Source organism: Nematolebias whitei, chromosome 22, assembly GCF_014905685.2.
Source record: "Nematolebias whitei isolate Nwh7 chromosome 22, NemWhi1, whole genome shotgun sequence".
In the NCBI taxonomy this organism is placed as follows: domain Eukaryota; kingdom Metazoa; phylum Chordata; class Actinopteri; order Cyprinodontiformes; family Rivulidae; genus Nematolebias; species Nematolebias whitei.
The window spans coordinates 12,585,826-12,608,766 of record NC_056519.1 but is presented as its reverse complement, the minus strand read 5'-3'; the positions used below and the strand labels follow the sequence as shown (position 1 = coordinate 12,608,766).

General features: G+C 37.5%; 1 protein-coding gene across 1 annotated transcript in view; it reads left to right on the top strand.

The window, feature by feature from the left end:
* Nucleotides 1-22,941, top strand: part of LOC119428486 (plexin-A4) — a 94,777-nt gene that overhangs the window by 29,385 nt on the left and 42,451 nt on the right. The window contains exon 3 of the mRNA XM_037696167.1: nucleotides 8,789-8,971. Within this exon, the coding sequence (XP_037552095.1) occupies nucleotides 8,789-8,971 (183 nt within the window). The remainder of the gene's footprint in view (nucleotides 1-8,788; nucleotides 8,972-22,941) is intronic.

The following is a 22,941-nucleotide window of genomic DNA, read 5'->3' as shown; positions in this document are numbered from 1 at the left end:
TGTAACGGTTGGTCTGCATGTCAAAGTAGTGGCTGTTTTTTTTTTTAAAGGGAGCCAAGATGAGAGGGAATCTTGTATCAGGGAGCTGTCCCTTTATCTTGCCTTTTTCATTGCTCAATATCTCCTTTCCTGTTCCATGTTTCCAGTTTCTCACTTTCTCTCACATTTTTTTTCTTCAGGCTTTCAAACGGCATCATATTTTGAACATGATGTGTTTTTCCTCCAATTAGGGAGAGGACGAGCAGCCCCAAAGCTCATTAGACTAGTGTGGCTGTATAGCCACACAGAGAGACACAATTTTTTGATATGGATGAAACACATTCAGGCTTTGTGAATAGACCAAACCACTTTCCCTGTGAGATTGGATGCATGACAGGAAGAACCACATTATTCTTTACTAAACTTTGAGCAACTGCAAAGCATGAAATGATATAGAATGTTTGCATCTGACCAATAAGCCCAACAGCCATTGATTGCCAAACTCTTCATAGACATATATGTACTCTATACATGTAGAAACATTTAATCTAAAAGAGGCTCTGCATTTAAAGTTCAGCCGTTTCGGTCGATAAAATGTGCCAAGCAAAGATCCCAAAATAACCAACGTGGAAGTATTTTAAACTATAACCAGCTTGTTGACAGAAAATAGTTTGGTTTCTTAATGAAAGTGTTAAAAAGTACCACACAGTATAATTTATTTAGTTTATCTAGAGTCTGCCTGTGCAGCAAAATTTATTTAGTATTGAGTTTTTTTAAGACGCCTACAATTTAAATACTCTGCTTCCTAAGCTTTAGTAAAAAATGGGCAAAACATGCAACTAAAATTTTCTAAAAACAACTTAAAATGGATTTTGATATTCAATTTAATTATTGACCCAGACTTTAGCATCCAGCTGTATTAAATAATGTATTTAAATAATTAAAAAATCTGAGTATCATAGAGCATGCAATAGTGAATGATTGTCTCTTAACAGCTTTGAAAGTCATATTTTTATATGCTTAAGTGCTTATTTAAAAAAATATAATGTCAGTAGCAGTAGCAGTGATAAATAATAAAACTGTTGCTGCAAATACGTGCAAGGACACAAGGATTCAGGCTTTGTTAGGGTTGTATAAAAACACTTGCTCCCGACAGACCTTTGATGCTTCACACCATCTTCAAGAGGCTTTCAGTCAGAGCTGGAGAGACGCAAAAGGAGGGAAGTCGAAATAAGGAATGTTCTGCAGTCAGTGAGAGAATAGATGGAAAGTGTGTGTGTGTGTAGGGGGTGCTTCCTCTTTCCCCCCCAAATGGCCATGCTCGGTTGAGCCACATAATGCATGCTCAACAGTAAGTCTGCAAAGGACCCGCATCCATAGATCATCGTGAAGTGGCATGTGACCTATAAAAAACCCTGCTGCCTGTTCCCTCCATGTTCACTGTGTCAGCAGAAAAAAACTAACAACAAAACAGCAGGATTGCAATAAATTCCCACACTGCTTTTTTTTTTTTTTGATTCATTGCTTGCATCCTCTGCCACTCTTCTCCTTTTCCCATCTTTCTCGTCACGGTTGTGTAAAAACGCCAGCCACCATTACTTCTCCTCAGTCGTTTTGAATCTGCACTGATCTCCTTTATTTCCCCTCACAATATGCTCTAGGAGCACGGAGCGAGGCCCCTCCCTCCAAAGATGGTTGAGGAAATTACAAGGTCGCTTGCAAGTCACTGACGGGCTACGGCCATCCCTTCATCCCTTCTGCTAATGATCATTAATTACGTATCATTAGCTAACACGCCACGGGCTATTCTTCCACATTTGTTATGTGCTATCGAATTCACTTTCTGAATTCTCTCCAATTAATTAGATTATTCTACTTGGCGGCTGATTTTTCTTTGAGTCTTTTTCTTGAGCTCGTTCAGCGTCTCCTAGCGCATGTGCACATCCCTCCCTTGTTTCATCCTTCACTTGAAAGGCGCTCGTCCACTTTTACATTCTTTGTCTTCTTTTGCTCAGTTTTCAAGTTATTTGCTTGTTGTCCCTCTGTATTCTGTTCTGTGCCGTGCTTGACGGTCTTTGTTGGGCCGTGTGCTGGTCATCTCTGTCCCTCCTCTGTCTGATTGCAGAGCTTAATCAGTGACTGGCTGCTGCTGCTGCTGATGATGAGTCAGTCTAGGCCACATCCTCAGGAAGGGAAAGGCTAGCAGATTCATTAAGGACATTCAAACTGCCCCCCAACCCCTCCCTCTCCACTTCACCTCAGTCCATCCACATATCCGCCACTCCGCTTGCTGGCTGGCACGCTAATTAAATTTCTATACATGATACCACTTGCTAAAGGTCAGAATCCATCACAATATCATTATTCTGTGATTAAATAAGTGTCTCCTGCTTCCTTTGTCATACTTTTATACTGCTGCTGGGAGATCACTGACTGAATATACAAACTTAAATGCTATTCAGAGTTTGAAAGCATATTTATTTTCTCCACAGATTGGTATGAACTTGAGTTTGTCATTGCGTCTTTAGTTTGCATATCAGAAAACAAGCAAAACATTTGAGTTATTTTGACTCCGATAGTATTCGAGCATGTAAAACTGTATAAAATTGATCATTAGGTAGACTGAATTGCTTATTTTTAAGGTTTTTTATATAGAACTAAGACAATTTTTAAAGAAAAAAAAGACATTTGAGCTTTCAAATGAGCCACAAGTAATTCTGCTTTACTCTTTTTGTCAGCCCTAGAGACGAATCAATCATGTTTGGTAAAAGAATATCTATTGGGATTATCACTAGATAAAATAATTTGATGCTCTGTGTTAATGCTCAGTGTAGATTTTGCATGGCAGCTGTTCAGTTAATCCATTTACTTCTTAGTATCAAATTCTGGTTGCAAATAATAATAATAAAAATAATCCATTTGAGTTGTCTTTGTGAATCTGGTGCAGTTTTAGTGTCCTGATTTGTCCAGAACAGCAAAATGCATTCGCAGTTTGTACTGAAAAGTTAAGTTTTTTTTTAAGCTAGAGATGTAAGTATGAACCATTTCTAATCAGATGATATTTGCAAACTGAATTATGCTGTGCATTTTAAACAGATCTCTCTTGAAAATGAGTCCTCATGACTCAGTGAGACTACCTGTATAATTAAAGGTTAAATAAAATAAAATAAGAATGTGGCTTGGCGTTACTTTGCACTTAAACCATGTACCCAGTTAGGAACAAATGTTATAAAACCTCACTTGTGCCAGTGATTTTAATACAGAATATTTTGTTGAAAATATTTTAAAGTTTTGTTATTAAACAAACAAACAAAAAAGGCATTCAATTTCTTACAAATAAACTATTTCAATAAATGCATCTGTGTACTTAATCACTCTAAAATCTGGCAACACGTCATCTTGTTTGAATTTTACATCAAGTTTGGTTAAATAAACATCTTTTTCTTTTAAGTCATGCTTACAAGAGCATTTGTGGTCAGGATTTGTGTATTAGTCAAGATATTTTTCTTCATAAAATTAAGCTCACATTTCAGTTTTTGGTTATATATGAGAATTTTCCTTTTTTCTTACACCTTGCCTCTGCTACATTTCTCTCTTCTGGCTCTGCTGGAGTCATGTCTCAGTTTCACTCCAACACTGTCGTGATGTTTAGTTTCTGATTTGATCGATTCCCCACCCAACAAATATTTAAAAACTGTTGTAGCTTGTCATTTCATGGTTGGCAGGTGAAAACATCCACAAGCGTGAGTAAACATTTTATCAGAGGCTGTTTTCCCATATTGTAATCTGACAACAAACAAAACACCCCCGAAAATGTGTCCGGAGCCTAATTTATTCCCATGCACACTAATAAACTTACACATTTACACCATTTTCCAGATGTTTAAATATTAGACAGCTCAAACTCGATTGTTTCCAAGTTTGTATTCTGTAAATGTACCAAACTGCCAAGGGTGGTGACACATCTTTCATGTGATGACACAACTGTCGGGCACAAAGACATCCCTGTTTGTTCCTACATCTAGGGTTCTATTCTTTATTTCCCCTGTCCTAAATCCCGGCGACTGTTTTTTTTTTAATAGTCCCCAGGGCACAATACAAAGAAAAAGTTAAGTCTAGCTGGTGACAGCTCTGGTACTCTGTGCAGACAATTGTGCACCCACGCTGAATTTTGAGTATAATTCAGACAGATTGCTGGCAAAAAAATATATTTTGCTCTGCCTTATGGATGACCAAACAAAGCACAGATTCACTATTTTAAAGACTACCACCAGTTCCTAAAGATACACAGAGTATTTTAATTTTTTACAGAAAATATAAGTAATTTTCACACAAAAAAATGTGTTTTCCTTTATGGTTTCAGCTCCCCTGTTTTTACTTTTCTAGCTTATTGCCGTTCACCACATGTCCGTTCAGTCTGCTATAATGTTTAATATAGTATTTTGCTCTAAACAGTAATTTGTTTTTATTCAGTTCACACCACTTGTGTATTGAAATGGACTACACGTGTAGTGGGAAGCTCCTAAATGTTAAAATCAGCTTTACTGGAAATGCCTGATGAGGGATGTAAAGGTCATGGATGTTTTTCACTTACTAATGTTATAGAACTGTGTGTGTGAGTTAGAATTGTTTTGTCTGAACAAAGTGGAGCCTGCACTAAGTCTGCGCTCCTGATAAACTTTAAGGCCCCTAGGCTGGAAAGCAGAATTGTCTTGGCCTCGCCTTTTCTGATAAGCTTATATGTTGATGCTCCTTTATGTTGTCAGTAGGCAGACCTTGGATTTGGACCTTGTTTTGTGCCAACAAACAAAAAATGGGAGGGAAAGACATAATTTTTACCATCAGTCTACACGGATTAGCCAAATTACCAAAAAAGTCTCGGACCAGCTAAAATTAAAAAAATATTTGTTAGTAATATAAGTTAAGATTCAGCTTAGCATTCTTTCCCTAAAGCAGTTTTTTAAATGAAATCACAACCAACTGTACCAAGATTATTATTGTTGGACTTGTTACTGCAACATGTAGTTGTATTTCAAAGTAAGTGTCAAGGTTTGGTGTTTTTATAAGGGTGTACCATTGGTATTGCCCTGAAGAAAGTATCAAACAAAATTTAATAAAGAAATATTCTCAACATTTTATAAATAAATGGTTTCTCTGAAGCGGGATGAACAATTTGTGACGGCATACAATGCTCAGGAGTTTGATTTAATTCAGTTCAATTCAGTTTATTTATATAGCGCCAATGCACAACAGTCGTCGTCTCAGGGCACTGAACAGAAACATTCACATACATAAAAAGTCAGTTAACGTTATTTATCTAATAAGTCATTTAATACTTAATTTTTTTAAATTAAAAATGATACACAATCTTTCTGTACCTAAAGATGTACCTTGTAGTAGAAAACCATGGTTCGGTTTAGTATAAAAATAAACCTTTAACGTTTATGACTTGGCCAGGGAACTACTGTTTCTTGTGTCAATCATCCTTCAAAATAAAATGTAAATGGTGATTGATATATAAGGTTTGACTTCACGGTGACTCAGTTTAGCTGCAGGACTCATACAGGCAATGTTTTATTAAGGCAAATTTGAATGTGGACATCATATCTTGCATTGAAAATGGCAAATGCACTTCGTCATGGCTGAATTCTTCAGTACCTCCAATCATCCTGGCAGGTTAGTCATTTAGCGCAGCAGGGCTAAAGAAAAACACTAGATTTCCTAGTGGGCAACTATACAAAGAGCTTGCAGTGTACTATATTAAATTTTGTTTAATTCCGGGAGGTTTCTCATATAATTATCAATGACTTGGCACAGTAGTGAATTGTCATAATACAGCTCCAATGTCGCCTCCAGTTGTAAAGCAGTGACATGGAGTATAAAGTCGTCCTAACGTGTGGCATTACCTTTGTGAACTTGCAGCCAATGGATTTAGCCCTCACAACAGTTCAAACCCAGATTAGGCCATACATCAGAGAAGGTTAGAGAGCGAATCGCTTTCAGTCTCCCACTAATCGCATTGAGCAAGTCTAGCTTTGTCGCGCCCACTGCCCTCTCTCTTTTTTCCCCACGACTCTATATCGCTGATCCCTCTGCACGGTCCAGAAGAGAGCTCTTTTTGTGCTGGTGCTGGCAGACAGACACAAGCAGGGAGACGGATACAGCTGAGAGTGACCTGATTCTGCTTTGTTTCTGGCCTCGGCCCAAAAACAATCTCTGCGCTCTTGTTCCTCTGTCTTTTAGTTGTAGTCTTCCATTTTTCACCATGTTTTACAATGTAGGACTCTGGACTTTGGCCAAAGGAAGTTTGACCAAAGGACTTTGACCAAAGGAAGTTGTAAGTATTGAGTGTATAGTCAAGCAGGTAACACATTTTAAGATACATAAAGGAAGCATTGTGGTGAATTTCAAACTTCCTAGGTCTTAATTGATGTTTTCCTTACATTGCCAACTTTAATTTTAGTTGACACTAAACAGAACATGGGAAATAAATTATAGGGTACAGAATGCTTAATGTCAGTGCATTGAAAATGACATTTTTGTGTTGGCAAACATAAATCAAAATTCACTGAAAGTTAATAAAAGTTGCTAAGAGTAAAATATAATAAAGATTCACCCTCTGAGGTTAAAATGCGTTAGTCACTTGCACTGCAAGACAGAAAGGACAAATGAAGGATGTGGCAGCAGCGCCTTACTGGCCGACAGTGTCGAGGTCTGCTTTTATATTATTTGACATTCTCACTTGAGATTTCTTTGGCATCTTGACTACAGATGTCATGTTTCAGATGGAGCGTAATGAAATATTTCCACTTCCTGAAAGACATGACATTTTATTTCATAGATATGAAGATAAAGATGGTGGTGATTGGCAACTAGTTACAATTATACATTTATTGTATAGTTAGAACAAAATAAACAAACATTTTTGCACGCAGAGAATATTTATTTTCACATACAAGCATATTAAATTTTGCTAACTTGTTTGTTGTGAATATAAATAATTCTGAGATAAATTATTTTATATTTATATTCCAACAAAGCATTTAATCAATTTAGCTCCAAAAACTGCAAAGTGCTTCATTTAGCTTCTGATGGATCGTGTTAACCTTTGAACCCAGGCAAGATGAGTAACCCTCCATAAATGATGGGGACATGAAGAGGGTGTTTTTGTTCCGTCACATAAACAAGGGTAAGATTGAACAGATAGGAACAGCAGTGCTGGTTGCTGTAGAAACATGAAGTGAGGGGAACAACACTGATTCTCATCTGTGAGCCATTCGTCTGGAAGTGGACTACCACAAGACTCTGAGGACAGAGAGCTCATTTGTGACAAGCTCATTCAGAAAAGGTCATCAGGGAAAAGCAAAAGAATTGGAGAAAAAGTTACCCACTTATTATATTTATTTTTCACAGATCTTACTCGACATACTCGTCTGATGTCTGCTTTTGTCTTTCCATTTTCATCTAGAGCCTTCAACTATATGACATGGTCCTGACCCACATATAGTTTGTCTCAATAAATCAGTTGTTCCACTCTATATGACCTCACGTTGTAGGCTCAAGCTAGTGTCCTAAACCAGCAATGTTCCATTTGTTTAATGAAAACAGACCCCATATTTCCTCTGTCTTGTTCTAAGGGCTCTGACGATGATGGGTCTTAGTAATAGGTTGTGTGGAGAAAGTGCCCTTGCACTTTATATCAAGAGCCCCCAAGAGTGCACTTCCAGGAAGAAAAATTAGAAATAAAATAAACACAATGGCACGGCCCCTAATAGCATCTTATCATTGATATTTCAAACCACAAGTCAAGTTTTGGGTTAAAATTGTTTTGAATTAAGGTTATTTTTCTGTATCTGTTTTTTATATACATGGCACATATTTTGCATTTTTAACTGTTCTTTTAGTCTCAGCTGACTGTTTTAACAGCACTTCCATTATTTTGAACAACATAAATGAATGTTTTAAACAAAAAATAGCACAGAAAAAAATTACAAAATGCTGATTTATTGCCTTTAAGATGTTGTATTCATACCCATCTGCTCACAACAAACTCATGTTCAGGCTGCTGTTTAATACACCATATTATACGAAATACATTATTATTTTTTAGCATATATCTCAGATACTTTATATTGTTTCTTTTTTATACTTTTTTTGCAATTTTGGGGTCTAACTGGGACATTGAGTACACAATTTCGTTCCACCTCATGTACCACATGTGATGCGAATAACAGTAATGTTCAAGTTCAAGTCAAGTTTATTGTCATTCACGTCACATGTGGTACATGAGGTGGAATGAGATTATGTACTCAGGGTCCCAGTTACACCCAAAACTAGCAAAAATATAAAGTATAAAAAGAAACAGTATATAAGGACCTAAGATATACGCTAAACGAACACCAAACGTACGTTAAAAGATCAAAGATCTACATTAAACAGTAGTAATGTAAAACAATACGTCGTAACAACAGCAGCCCGAACATGAGTCTGTGGTGAGCAGATGGGTATGAATACAGCAGCATAAAGGCAAGAGATCAGCAGCATGAGATAAAGAACCTTGAAACTTGAAATGAGGATGGCATGTAAGAATAACCAATAAAACTTACCTGAGAGTTGTACAATAATAAACATCTGATTGGCCTCACTCATGCAGTGTTATCACTTTGCAATGAGTATCTTGCAGTTTTAGCATTTCTATATTTTCTTTTGCATTGTTATGATGAGAATTTGTTCTTGAAAAGGAGCAAACACTTCGAGCCAAACTGAAATGTCCTTTGCCCTGATGTTCTCATTTTGTTTTCCATTTCAGCTCTTGACCATCGATGATGACTTTTGTGGCCTCGACATGAATGCACCGCTGGGCGTGTCTGAGATGGTGCGTGGCAAACCTCTCTTCTCTGATGCTGTTGACAAAATGACGTCCGTCATCGGGTATGTCTACAAGAACCATTCGCTGGTCTTTGTGGGCACAAAAAGTGGAAAACTCAAGAAGGTAAGAATGAGAAAGTAAAATACGTTTAAAAAATGGCTGAATTGTTGGAGCCAGAGATTTGTTTTCACTCTAGTAAGCGGAGTAAGGAATTGGGACTGCCTGATCGGAGGGGTGGATAGTAGTAGAAAGGCAGATTGACTTTCAGGCAAATCAGCTGAGTCTGCTGTATTTGTGGCACAATGGTGCGTAAGCATGCATGAAAGAGAGGAAAACTGAATGGTACAAGCGTGTGTCCTTTGGTAGAGTAGGAAACTGTGTTTTGAGGAAAGAGGATCAGGGAAGCCCCTAAGGGGGGGGTTTATTTCTACACCCAACCCTATCTGATATCTTTAAACATCCTCCTCATCCACTGCACCAAGCATCAGGCATACTCTTGAATACATCTAGTATCAGGAGTATCCGCTACAGTTTTCCTTCACTTTGGACTTGTATAAAACCCTGAGCCCCAGGGACAAATTGTAGCATACATCAGCATGTTGCAGAACTTGCTAGACAGCACAGATCAGCATGTTGCAGAATTGATTAAACAAAGTTTCTTATCCTTTTCTGGAGGCAAGTTGGGGAATCGGAATTAAAAAAAATACATAATTTATTAGGTCATTTATGGAACTGCCTAATAGTTTACTAAACTGCAAGAAGCAACACAAGTTATTTGCGTTAATGATTTCACAGTTTTTTACATTTGTGTAGTAACTTGGTTATATATCACTTTACGAAACAATACTATCAGCAAGTGTTCTGCAAAGCATTTTTGAATCTGTCTCTCTCTTGGAGCCCATGTCGCAATCTGTACAGAGACAGGGCTCTTGACTAAACAAGATTTGTCGTCTGAGTTGAGTAGTAGGGGATAAGCTGGGTTTTGAAGTCTTGTAGCTTTCACCTTAGACTCCATCCATGGCCCCGTGCCCTGGTGCGTATCAGCCCTTTTCATTGCTAACAGGATGATGCACTACTGCTAGATGTCATAGAGCTGGTTAACACCTGCATTTTTACCTTGCTTTCTCACACGTCTGAGCAAACCCGTGTCGTAGAGTTCACAGGTAAAACTATGTTGAGTTGAGCTGGAGAGGCAAAGGTTTGGACATGGATGGACTATAGACCCCCCCAAAAAAGTCTGTGTTGGAAGTAAGACAAATTACAATTGAAGGTAAAGGGAGGACCAGCAGAATCCAGAAGTTAGAACAAAGTTTTGAGGTCAAAGCAAGCAGCTCGTTACATACAGTACATATCGCATGTTTTCCTGTCTTTGTTTAATTTTATGAAGAAATTGAATCAATGAGGCTGCAATTTTCCCCAGTACTGAAATGTGTTTTCAAAAACTTAAGCTGGTCAAGTTAATGTGAAAATTGTTGTTTGAAAATTCATCCTGTCTTTTAGCATTTTTCTTTTGATAGTAAAACATTATTCTCTTGTAAATGTGATCAAAATTATTTTCAAGCACTTTCTAATTTACCAATCGTGTTTTGTTAAAAACTAACAATTAAAATAGCTGATGCACCAAAACATAACACGTTTACACATTTTTGTGCTCTGACACACACATTTGATTTGACTAAATTATAAATAATATGATTAAAAAAAAAAAACTTTTTTTTTTTTTTTTTTACAATTTAAAATGAATTATTTGCTGTGTTATGGATTTATTTGGCATCTGGGAAAGTTCTGCCATTATGGTTTTATTATAGTTCGCATCTACGGAAATCAGATTGTGCACATATGGTATATTTGGGCAAAGACTCCCTCTAAGACACTTACACAAAGATGATCAATAATGTGTCAACATAGGCGTGCACACATGCACACGCTGCACCATTACAATCCCATCCTTCCCTCCCATGTACACACTTCCCCTCCCCATCATTAACTGTATACCATTAGATGACATCATAGGCAATAAAAGACAACAACAAGACAATAAAAAGTCTGAGCTGAAGTCCACCCCCTTCATCAGTGACTTTATAACCCCTCAGCTAATGGATGTTGATTTATAAACACTCCTCCACCTTTCTTTGTGCATTCTTCAACTCCCTCCTCCTATTTCAGTCTTTCAGATCTTTTCCCGTACAATTCGTCTTTCAGTCTACTTTTCCAGTCTACTGTAATTTATGGTCGTGTGACTAACCCTGAATAAATATGAGCATTACAGTAAAAGAAAGCTGCTGGACTTTAATGGAGTCCTGTTCCAGTGAGCTAAGTGTTGGTGTTTACAGGTACATGTTTATGACATCATGAAGTTGAGCTGGACTGGAAGCAGACTGAATTAAAGCATATTTGATTGTAAAATTGTGTAATGTGATGGGGGTAAGCATACATTTCTGAAGTGCAATGTGACGCCTGAGAATCTGAGAGTAGATTTGGTTCTGCCATGACTTTGATAATTGCATCAAGAATTCAGAAGTCCTTTCCGCCAGTTTTAACTTGCACTATGCATAGTTGACCTTTAACCTTATCTCAACTGCACCAGGAACTAGAGCATGTTTGTAAATGTACCTGCCACTTGTGTGCATATACAGGGTGTGTTTTCAGTAAGTAGAAACTTGAGAAAGAAATTGATTAGTTTTCCCCTGAAAATAATGTTTTACAGTGGTGTCAAACTCACTTAGCAAAGGGGGCCAAAATTAAAACCTTTTTCAAACTAAGAGCCAATTTCAGAAACTACATTAACTCAAATCAGATACCCAGCATCTTTTCTCGGTCACAGGTTCCTCAACAAGAGTTTGATTGGTCTCATTTGATGTTCTCTGTTGTGCTTTCGACATCATAATCAAAGATTACTGGGGAAAAAAATCAAGAGATAGAAGTATTTTATGTTCACATATCATCTTGAGGGCCAAATAAGATGCCAACGAGGGCCACATTTGGTCCCCGGGCACATATGCTTTAGGAGTAGCACTGAAATTATCCTTGAAAACCCTTTCTGAAGAATGCTTTAACCAGAAAGACTATGCCATTTTCAAGTTTTTGTAATTTACTTTTAACTTTTTTCTGTAGTAAGTGCCTCACAAATTGCTTATTGTAAACTTATAGTTTACCAAACTTAAAATTTTCACAGATGCAATTGTAAAAGTTGCAACACTCTGATGAAAATATGTGACAGGGCACAATCCTCCAAAGTTGAATCTTGCTGAATGCTTTTGAGGTGTAAAGTTTGTTTTGCCTCAGTTTCAAACTTCTTAACACTTTCTGCTCAGCATAACACATGCAGTGCTTTTTAACTCATTAATTCTGTACAGCCAAGCATGGCTTCTATGGTTTCCTGCTAGGCCTAAAACTGTCTCATCACAAAGACGTTCAATATTTAGCATATCTACTGTTTCTTTTTATACTTTATATTCTTTTTTTTGTGTGTGGCTATTTTTAGGTGTAACTGAGCCCTTGAGTACACAATTTCGTTCCACCTCATGTACCACATGTGATGCAAAAAAACAATAACGAATTTGAACTTTGATATCAATTCTTTGCACTTCTGTGCCTTTTTCTTTCCACCTAGCATCTAGCTCTTTGGAATTATATCCTTTACTTAGTCCACACCAAAACACTTCTAATTTTTATTTTGTACTTGTGTTTTTTTTGTTTTTCCATCATGTTTCTTCCCCCTCATAATTTCCCTCCTCCTTTTTATGAATCTCCCTACTTGTTTCTGTCTGTCAATAGCTGAGTGGCGTTTTCGCGAGAGCTCTTTGATGGGTACCTCCTGCCACTGGAAGTGAATGGACCATATGGTTTCTGTCAGCCTGTCTGTCAGTCTGTTTGTGTGTTCACTGGCCTGTGATAAAGATGTAAGGAGATAAAGATGTGATGGAGATAAAAGGCTGTGGCTGGGCACAGTTTAAACCCATTTATTGTAGGTCAATACAAAGCAGCAGGTCAAGGGGAAAGAATTAACCCCTCTAGACTTTGGTTTTGTTTATGGTCAACTAGTCATTCAACATATAGACATGATAAATAAATTTTGATGTGGAGACAAATGCAAAACACAAGGTAAGCACAAGCATGCATCAATGAACACTTACACCTTTACAGCAGCTAATGTACACACGACTAGACCGAGGCCTGCCAGTAATCTACATGGAGTCATGGCTTGAGAGGTGGACTGGGGGACAGGAGGTAGGTGTGGAGGAAAGAAGTAGAGAGAAAAAGAGGGAAAATATGAGATTGAAAACTACCTGCTGAGGTGCAAATGCATCTTCCCTCTGTCAGTCCCAATGGGGGAGCATTGGCACTCAATACAATGAGCAGCTAACCTTGAACTTGACATCGACAGATGCACAGAAATGAGCAAGGACACGCAAAGGTAGAGGATGTAAAAGCTCAGTCTGCATCCTAGATATTAACAATTTAAGGAAAGCTCTGGCAAAAGTACATAAAGCAAATATGGAGTAAAAGCATATCTGAAAAGTGACAAGAAAAAAGTAGACCAATGGCAAAGAGCAGTGGATTGTGGTAATTTTTACACCTCTTAACCATTGCCACAGTTCTCAAGTTGTCACATAGAGAGAAGGAGAAAAAGAAGTAAATATACAAAGTGGAAAAAGTTGTAGAAGGACAAAAATATGAGGGAGCAAGAAAATAAAATGGATGGTAGGAAGACATGGGTTAAGTATTATAAAGAGTAGTTTGTAAAGCTGTGATCTCTTAAAAATTAATTGTTTGGAGACCTTCAAAGCTCTATCAGTTAAGATTGTTGGGACAAGTGGCGTAGAGGAGAAGTGGAGAAAGAAAACCATCTCATTCCCTCCAGTTATAGCCATAGCTTTTCCTTATACTCTCTGCATGACATCTCCTGTCTAATAAATGAACAAATCTTACTAGTTTCTCTGTCAGCACAGTAGATTATGCAAGGATAGATGTGTGCGGGTGTGAGACCTTTTACTTCAGAGACTGTACTAGACCGGTCCAATATGTTTTGTGGCCTGATTGTCCTTGCTTTTGGTGTGTGTGTTTGTGTGTATGCATGATGGGCTGGTTAGCCCCGCTCTCAGATTATTGAAATGGGCTGAGCTGAGCCATGGTCAGTGGAGCAGAGGATTAACTGCTTAAAGCTAATGATGAAATATGCTTTAGGACAAGCTGCCTTCATGTGCATGTGTGTGGACAGTGGTTTATGATTTAGACTGCTTCCCACTCTAGTTGCGCTGTAAACCCAGTGCTGCTTCAGTGAGGTGCAACACACTTTCACACATGCACCCTGCTATTATCACCCTGGCCAGTTGCCATTTTAACACCACCTAACTGGCCATTCATTCATCACCAGTGGTTTAAACTACTGCAGTATTCAGCCAACATTCCCAGAATGTCAATGTCCCCTACTGTTAAGTATTCCTCGGCAGTCTTGCTAGATTTTTTTGGTACTTTGTGTGTTGCTGCTAGTGCAGCTTAAGTTACCATGGCAGCAAAAGCTGCTCCACATGCACACAAGATAATGTATAGGGAAAAACACACATAAGCAATAGAGCTTATGCATATGGTAGAGCATTACAATAATGTTTTTAGCCTCTAGCTTTGCATAAATGATTATTGAATAAATTTGATCTGAGTGAAAAATTAGAATCTGGCAAACGTGGCTTGTAATCAGTGATAGAAGCTATAATGACAGATTTAACACACAATACAGTGTAGGTGTTCTTTTGCTGCATTAAATGCTGTCTCTTGTTGTAGATTTTGTCTATTTGTTTTAGACATACAGATACATATCAAGGAGGATCAGTTTATGGACAGCCTCTTCTCCCCTCCTTCACCTTGTGCTTTTTTTCTTGGCTCTTATTGTGGCACCGTTTTCTGCCCATTGTTTTTCCACAGATCATCCTCCTGGTAAGAGCTTGATAAACATGGCTTATTGACGGCTCCTGCCAAGTTCTCATCCCTTCTTAAACTGGGAGAGTTGGTCTGCGGTCTGTACTTATATGAGAGTGTTTGTGTTCATTCTGGACAATTCTGTGCTGATAATCTAAGGATAAGTCCTGAAGTTCGTTTCTGGCCTGAGAAGATGATCAGAAGCTTCAGTATTGACTTGCACACTAACCAACTTTATTCAGTGGTCTTGAATGACAATTGTGTTTGTTTCTAAATGGAACATCAGGCAGAAACCTTGCTGTATTGGGCGAGGAAGCCTTAGCCTTTATTTGCAGAGAGTAACATTTGAACTTGGCATGTTTAATATTACTTTATTAGCATAATGTGTATGATAACAGGCTGAGGTGAGACGTTTGGTTTTTTTATGTACATGAAGTGATTATAAAACAGAACTATCAAATTAGACAAAGAAACAAAGTGGCTTTTTGAACATAATGGTGTAATACATGATGACAGTGGATCATTAAAAACAGAACCAAAATACACAATGTGGCCTAATGTGAATGATTGCTTGGACCTACAGCTTGTTGTCAATCTTCTTCTATCTAACTGGACATATACTAAATTACTTGCTGAAGTTACACAGGCCTATTTATTGCATTCACTCCTTTGTTTTATTTGTGTGGTTAAACTTCTATGTCAGACAAACCTACCTTTATGTTAAAGGTTAAGTTTTACCATCTTTCTTGGAAACTGAATTAATTTGCCAACTCAAGGTTTGCAAATATGTGTTTTGAAGTTTATTTACACAGATATTTTCTGAGATGGGAAGCAGGGCAGGAGTTGAAGCCACAGCATGGAAAGCACAACTGAAAAGGTAAAAAAGGCAAAATCTAAAAACAGAAAATGAGAATGCAAGCTACAAATATAAAGAGAATGTCAGAAGTGGCAAAATGATGAGGTGAAGGCGGTAAAGTGGAGTTTTATGTTCATTTCACTCTTTGGTGTCTGCACCTAAGAAGAGTACCAGTATGTAGCGGTGTAGTGAGCTGTGAGTATTCACTGCTGTGTCTGTGGGTTTAAAAGGCTTGATCAGTTGAAAAGTTTGAGAGTGAAAGTGGCAAACCTCAGGATGATCCTTCCGTATCCTGGCAGTTTGAACTTTGCCTGACTCGGTGGCTCGGGGTTAAGATGAAGTTAGCTGCTGAGAATGATGAGTCAAGGTCTGAGGAAATAAACAAATCAATGAACTGCCAAGGAATATTAAGACTGCACTTTGATCACTGGTATTATTTGTGCCTGTTTTTTTTTTTTGTTTTTTTTTTTCCGGATGATTTAGTTAGCACTCAACCAAAAATGTCCAACTGTGTACATCATGGGAAATGCCTTTTCTTAACACCATTTTGTATTACTTTGTGATCCTGCTCGTTTTCATAAATATACCAAATATATAAGTTTCTATGATTATTTGTTTAATCGTTTTTACAAAGGTGTGAGCTTTAACTGTTTATCGTATTTTTTGGACTATAAAGTGCACTTAAAATCCTTTAATTTTCTCAAAAATTGACATTGAGCCTTATAATCCGATGCGCCTTGTGTATTAATTCTGGTTCTGCTTACTGACATCGAACCAATTTTATGTGGTTATTGTGAATGAGTTGAATAAATTTGACTTATCTGTTAAGTTTCGTTTAATGCGCTTTATAATCCGGTGCGCCATATCGTTAAAAAAATACAATAATTATGAATTTTCATTCAGGTGCATGCAAAGTTGACTTGATAAATGCGCAATGTATCTGTGAATAAATACTCCTGATCATATTAGATGTTCAACGTTTCTGTTTTTTGAGCTACACGAGTCATTTTTATATTTAAGTCTTGTAAGAATGTTCACCAGTATGTTGCCTATCAAACAGATTATCAAGTTTTTGATATATTTATAGTTTGAAGTGAACCCACTCTAGTTGGCCTTTGTAGAAGATTATCTGTTCAGATAGAAATTAATTTTTATTACAAGTGATGGTAGTATCAGCAAATACCTCAAAATTTAATTCAATACTCTTGTATTCCTCTAGGCAATTTTTAAATATTACTTTTTATTTGAATTCAACAAGTAACATTTCAATATTTAAATTCCATTTTCTGAAATCTTCTGCAGGACTAACACCATTTTTTAAAAATTGTTCAGTTATTTTAAGTCCTTTTCAAGATGCTAAATGATGTTTAAATTATCTTTGAGCTCTGTTAGCCTACTGACAGATTGTGGATTATGTATACATAAACTGAACTAACAGTTGTACAGACCACCAAGTATGCCAACATATCTCCTCTTTTTTTATGTGCTTTTTTCCCCCATTTTCTTATTAGTATAAAAGGTTGGATTGGGTATATTTATTTTGTGTAGTACACAGCAAATTTATAGGAGTGAAATTGCAACTCCAAAAACTTAATATTGACTTGAGATGTAGGGTGCACTAGCTGCCTCCCAACAAAATTCAAACTTGTTACCGGTATTAACCATTTCATACATTGGTATTTGCTTCAGTGCCAAATCATTGCATAGTGGTTTGTTAACGTGTGGTCCTGAAGTAAAAAAATCAATACCGTGTTGAGCAAGTAATCACACAATATGTTTCTGTGTAGCTTGGATTGATAGCAGTAAGCCTGCCAGGTTTTGACTGTAATTTCCCATCAGCTCTTCGCATAGGACAAATTTAAATTGGACACACAAGAGGGGAGTTTATCACCCAAAGAAAAGACAAAGAAAAAAATAATTGAGCTCCATGTATTTCTTTTTCCTGGTTTGATTTAAACAATCTGTGCTCTTCTTGATAAATAGCAGGACTTCCTCTTGTTTCTCCTCGCTTTACATGGCATTGCCTCATTTTGTATATAATGAATAGTGTAAAAAACATTGATAGATGACTGCTTTACTTTTTTCCCTTAGTAATTTTTTATTATAAGCGGTAGTCGCATTTTCACAGGAACACTTTCTATGGATTCATTGTCTTACTTCAAACCACTGTCCTTTTTTCAACACCCTTCCCTCTCCTACTGATTTATTGCTCCGTCTCTGCAGTTATAAAGGATGCACCTCTGCAGGTAAGCCCACTGCTTCCTCTCCTCCTCACACCCCTTCTTCTCCTACATGCCTACAACCAATCACTGCACACTTCTGGGCTCCCGGGATAACCAGTGCCCTCACACACTTTTTCTATTTCTCTACCTGTCCTACCTCTCTTTTAGTCTCTGTACTGAATAGTTTGTTTCACAACTGGGTCATAGTATCTCTTCCCTGCAGTAAATGCCAGCAGCCAAGCATGCACTGCTAGGTTAGGCTACTGTAGCTTAATGTAACTGCAGCAGAGACTTTTTAGACTGCAGGTGCTAGAATGTACTGTCAAGGGGATTGTGCTGTGTTGTATTGTATGTGGGTGTGTTCTGTAAACTGCAGGTCGGCTGGGAAGGGAAAACTGCATATGAATGTGAAACATGCATGAATGATATTTGTTGTTTTTTCCTAAATCTTGGTGCCTCCTGGTGCATTCTGTTATTGGAAGCTTTTATTAGCCACCACATGTATTAAGCCACTTGCAAACATCGGCTTCCTCTCAAAGCACCTGCTTGTTTGTTCTGGTTTATTTACACGTTCTTATATTTCCCAACTTCTCCTCCTACTTGTCTCAAAGGTGCACATGCACATGTAAACCCTCTAATGTAGCTGCAGCAGTGTTGGTGAAATGTGATTTAGATTACTTAGCCATTAAGCTGATGCCTGTGTAAACATCTTTAAAAGGGTCCCTAGGTCTGTCTGTTTAACATCAAGGCGTTGGAGTGCACCACAGGTACCAAAGCTGGAGAGCAGTGAAAGTTAGAGAACGAGCGTAAACAGGTGAGATAGAAGGAGAGACAGACATGGAATTTAATGCTACGAGAGAAGGAACAAAATGACAGATGAACATACACTGAAAATAATTCAACATATCTAATACTGCACACCTTTTCTCAGCATTTCTTATTTCTTTTACCTCCTTCTTGTCCCTTTCTTTTTTTGTTCTGAACACAGCTCTAATAAATGGATTTTTATCTCGGATGCAGCAACTCTCTCAAAGGCACATGAGAATTTCCCCCCCTCTGCTACATGAACAGAATGATAATTACCAATCTGCAGCCAGAGGCACTCCTTATGACAGAATTAAGTTAAAAATGTTGGATTCAAACTATGAAGCTTACTTTTACTTTCAAATATATACTTTTTACAGTCTACATTCACTAATACTCGCCCAAAGAAAGAGTATTTTTAAATTTTAGCAATGTTTGTAAAGGTTCACTATTGAAATCTCATTAATGCAAGTATTTCTGATTGGTTATAGACGTTCTTTTGCCAGTGAATATTGTTTCAGTCTTTGGCAAGTCTCTACTAAATTTTGTACTGTTGAATTTGAGGCAGATTAACCCATTTTTCTTGACAGTTCCCACCAAGTTCTGTCAGATTGGCAGCTCTAAGCTTAAGGTTTTTATCACAAATTTGACTGACTAAGAAAGCCGTCAGTACAAATATTGAAATTCTGTTATTTCTGTTGTCAAATTCAGTACAAGAAGAGTAAACCTAAACAATTGTATTTCTAAATTAGTTTATTAATCAAAAAGTCATTGTGTCCACACAAAGAAAACACAAGCCCCGTACTATGTTTTCACAATCTGTTAAGAGTTTGTGTTGAGTATGGTGATGGTTATCTGAGGAGCAATGCTATAAAAGTATTTCTGGTATAAAGCTTATATACCTTACATATTTGTAGTTGGCAGCAAAGATCTTCTGCAAAACATGTTGGAAGAATGATTTTGTTGTAAGCTGTCATGCAAATCATGTAAATCCCTCACATTATATCATGTTTCACAAGTTGTTTTTTTTAAACTTCTCAGCTTAGCTGTCACTCATGCTTAGGCTTAGCCATTAAACATGCCAGGGCTGCAAATGTGGGAAAAAAAATCGATATTTGTGAAAAAACAAATATATATGGCTAATATTAGAAATGCAGAAGTATATGTGGGGTATTTGTATATGTTTATGGGTCCTATGAACATTGCTCTTTTGCAACAGCCAATCAAATATTATAAATTTTTGAGAGCTTAAGCCTTGGTTTTTGCATTGTAAACAGGTTATGGAGTAAAACTAGACCAAGAGATAGCATGCCCAGGTCTAATCTAAACATAAGCACTTGCAAACATACTGGACTATAAATCATTAAGTGTTGGAGTCAGTTTTGTAGGATTTCTCACAAGTGTGGCTCTTTGTGGCACCACCTACATGCAGATTGACAAGGATGTACTGGTGTTATGGAGTATATTTCCCCCCCTATAATTTATTAAAACAAATCAGAAATAATTCAGGGTAATCAAGATGTAATAGTTTCAATGAGTAAATTATGCAGAGCACATGAATTAACACTCTTTCTTTCTGAATTGTGTCAGCATGTCTGCAGTTAGCACAACCTTTGTTCAGTCAATGAATGCTGCTGTACTCAAAATGTAGATTAATCATGAGTAGTAATGCTATATATTTGTGCATGATAAGGATTGTGTGTGGGTGGGTGGGTGTGTGCGTGCATAAGTATGTCCTTGTGGCCATAGTACCTAACCTAATCCTATAAAAAGCCAGCACCATAGATATTTTTATCTTTTGCTCTGTGTCCTTGATTCCTGGCACTTGGGCACCATGGGAAATTTGACTTCCAAGGACATTGATGTGCACACCCCAATTGCCAATTCCCTTTTTCTTTTCTTTTCTTTTTTTTTTTTCATTGTTGACTAAAACCCAGTGCAGCATTTCATCTACTACACTCCTCCCTGGAGATGGAGACTATTTGCTCTCCATATCTAATCAGCCCCCCCCTCCTTTCATTAAAGTTAAGCCATTAGTATAGAGAGGGGAAAAATCTAGTTACTAAATGTGCTGAATATCAATTAGAGAAAGGGTTTGGGTAGAGAGAAAGGATGCAGAAACTGTGAGAACTGGAGAGACACAAAATAAGAGGTACATTTTAATAAGTGTATGCGATTTATGTAATAAAAATAGGAAGAAGAGACAAAATTAGTACTAATAGATTTTAAACAATCTTCAATTTTATTTCTACATCCCACTGATCATTTTAATATTGAGTTGTTGTTTTTTTAGGGAAGGACGAAATCTGTTAGTCTAACAAAGCCATGAGAGATCCAAGCAGACGCGTGGCTGTTCCATCTGGTTTGGCTCTCCTGATCGCTCCTCGTTAGGCTATTTTTGCCATTTAGTCTCAGCTGCCCGCTCCTACAACTGGCAAACTAACCAAACCACTGTCCTTCTCCTCCTTCTGCCACCACCGTCCTTGCTTGGCTCTTGTCTGCAGTGGCTTGTCAGCTCAAGTCCAGATCAATAGGTTTTTCCTCCACATAAAAAGTGCCGTCACTTAAAAAAAGGTACCACCAAATAGCATTTGTACTCTGAACTTCTGTGGCTGACAGACTTTAAACTGTGCTTAAATCCTTGTTGTTGTACTTCACCATGATGCATGCAGTAATTAGTTCATTGTTTTAACTGAAATAAAACCAAAAACCAACTTTCATTTGATGATATTACCCTTACAACAGGTTAAGTGCTTTAAAAGGTGACTGTTGGTTTGGCTGTATTTATCTTCACAAGTACCTTGTGTTGTGATACAATGCCCTACAGTTTAGGCTCTAATTCCCAGCCAGCTTAGCATGCTACAGATGTAACTGTGTGCGTGTTAGAATGTGTTGGCAGGCACCCCTTTTCACACAGCGTGGGCTTCAGACTTGGCTGATGAAGACACACTAAGGGAGACACGTTCCGAAATAGAAACGTCAGCAATGCTTACATTTATACAGATGGATGCAGAAACGGGACAACCGGGAGGTGAAACATGACCAAGTGCATACAAGCTGCACCTTTTTTTTTTTCGTTTTACCTCACAGATTTTCCATAGTTGGGTGATTCAGTCTCTGTCTCACAATCATCAAATATGCATCTAATAAGCACCAGCAGTACTGGGTTTGCTTCATCGGTCTTTCCTTATGTTACATATGCTCCTTGAGAGAGAATTCTTATTCTGCTTTTCCACTTTGGTCCAGATCTTTAGGCATGTTTGCAGTTGCTGCCAATATTGGCATCAGTAGTTGATGAAAATGCGTCCGTCGCATCTGTCAGTCAAAAGAAGGTTTAGTTTTTGTTGATTTTATAGGAATGTGAATAATAAGCAAAAAGGGATTATAAGAAGGTGAAATGAAACATAAATCAATACTCTAAATGTATTGCCTACTCAAAGACAGTGGTGGAGTGTAGTGTTTTTGCCTGTGTCTGTGCGCCCGTGTGTCTTTCACCAAAGTATTTAATCAACTGTTGGACAACTTTTATGAAATTCATAGAAAAAAAATCATTTGATTATACATCTAGGAACTGATTAACTTTTAGGGTTTACATGATCCATTATGGCTGCTACAACCCACTGACCTAAAAACTACAAAATTGGCTATAACAATGTCAGTTCTACAGATATTGAAATAAAATTTGGTGTGGTGTTTGGCGTTGCTGCAAGTTATCCCCAACATATATTCTGAGCTCTAACAAGTGGCTCTCACTACTAATCAGCATTAACCAACTTAAAAGAAAATGGCTAACTATAGCTTTAGCTATGTGGTAGTATCTGAGAATCATTCATGGTTCATATTCTCATTGCATGAGATTGCAATTATTATTTTTTATTTTTTTTCAAATTTTGAACAAATTGCTTTATTCTCAGGATTTCTCAATAGGAAATACAATAGTTCCTCGTTTATTGCGGTGGGTTCTGTTCTCAGCTCCCCTGTGATAAGTGAAAAACTGCAAAGTAGGAATAATAATACAAGTATTAAGTAGTAGTGGTAGTGTGTGTATATATATATTTATTTATTTTTAAGGCGTTTTTAAACCCTTCCCACACTCTTGCAATATTCTTAACAATATGTCTAAACTCTGAAACGCTTTAAAAGAACAGCATGTCATGATCTCTGCTCTCTCTGCCACGCCCACTTCTCCGCTGCAAAGTGGTGATCGACATGCTGCAGGAGGGAACTTCTCCCTGCACATGTGGGTTGCACACAGGTGCAGCAGGTGCTAAATATATATATATATATATATATAT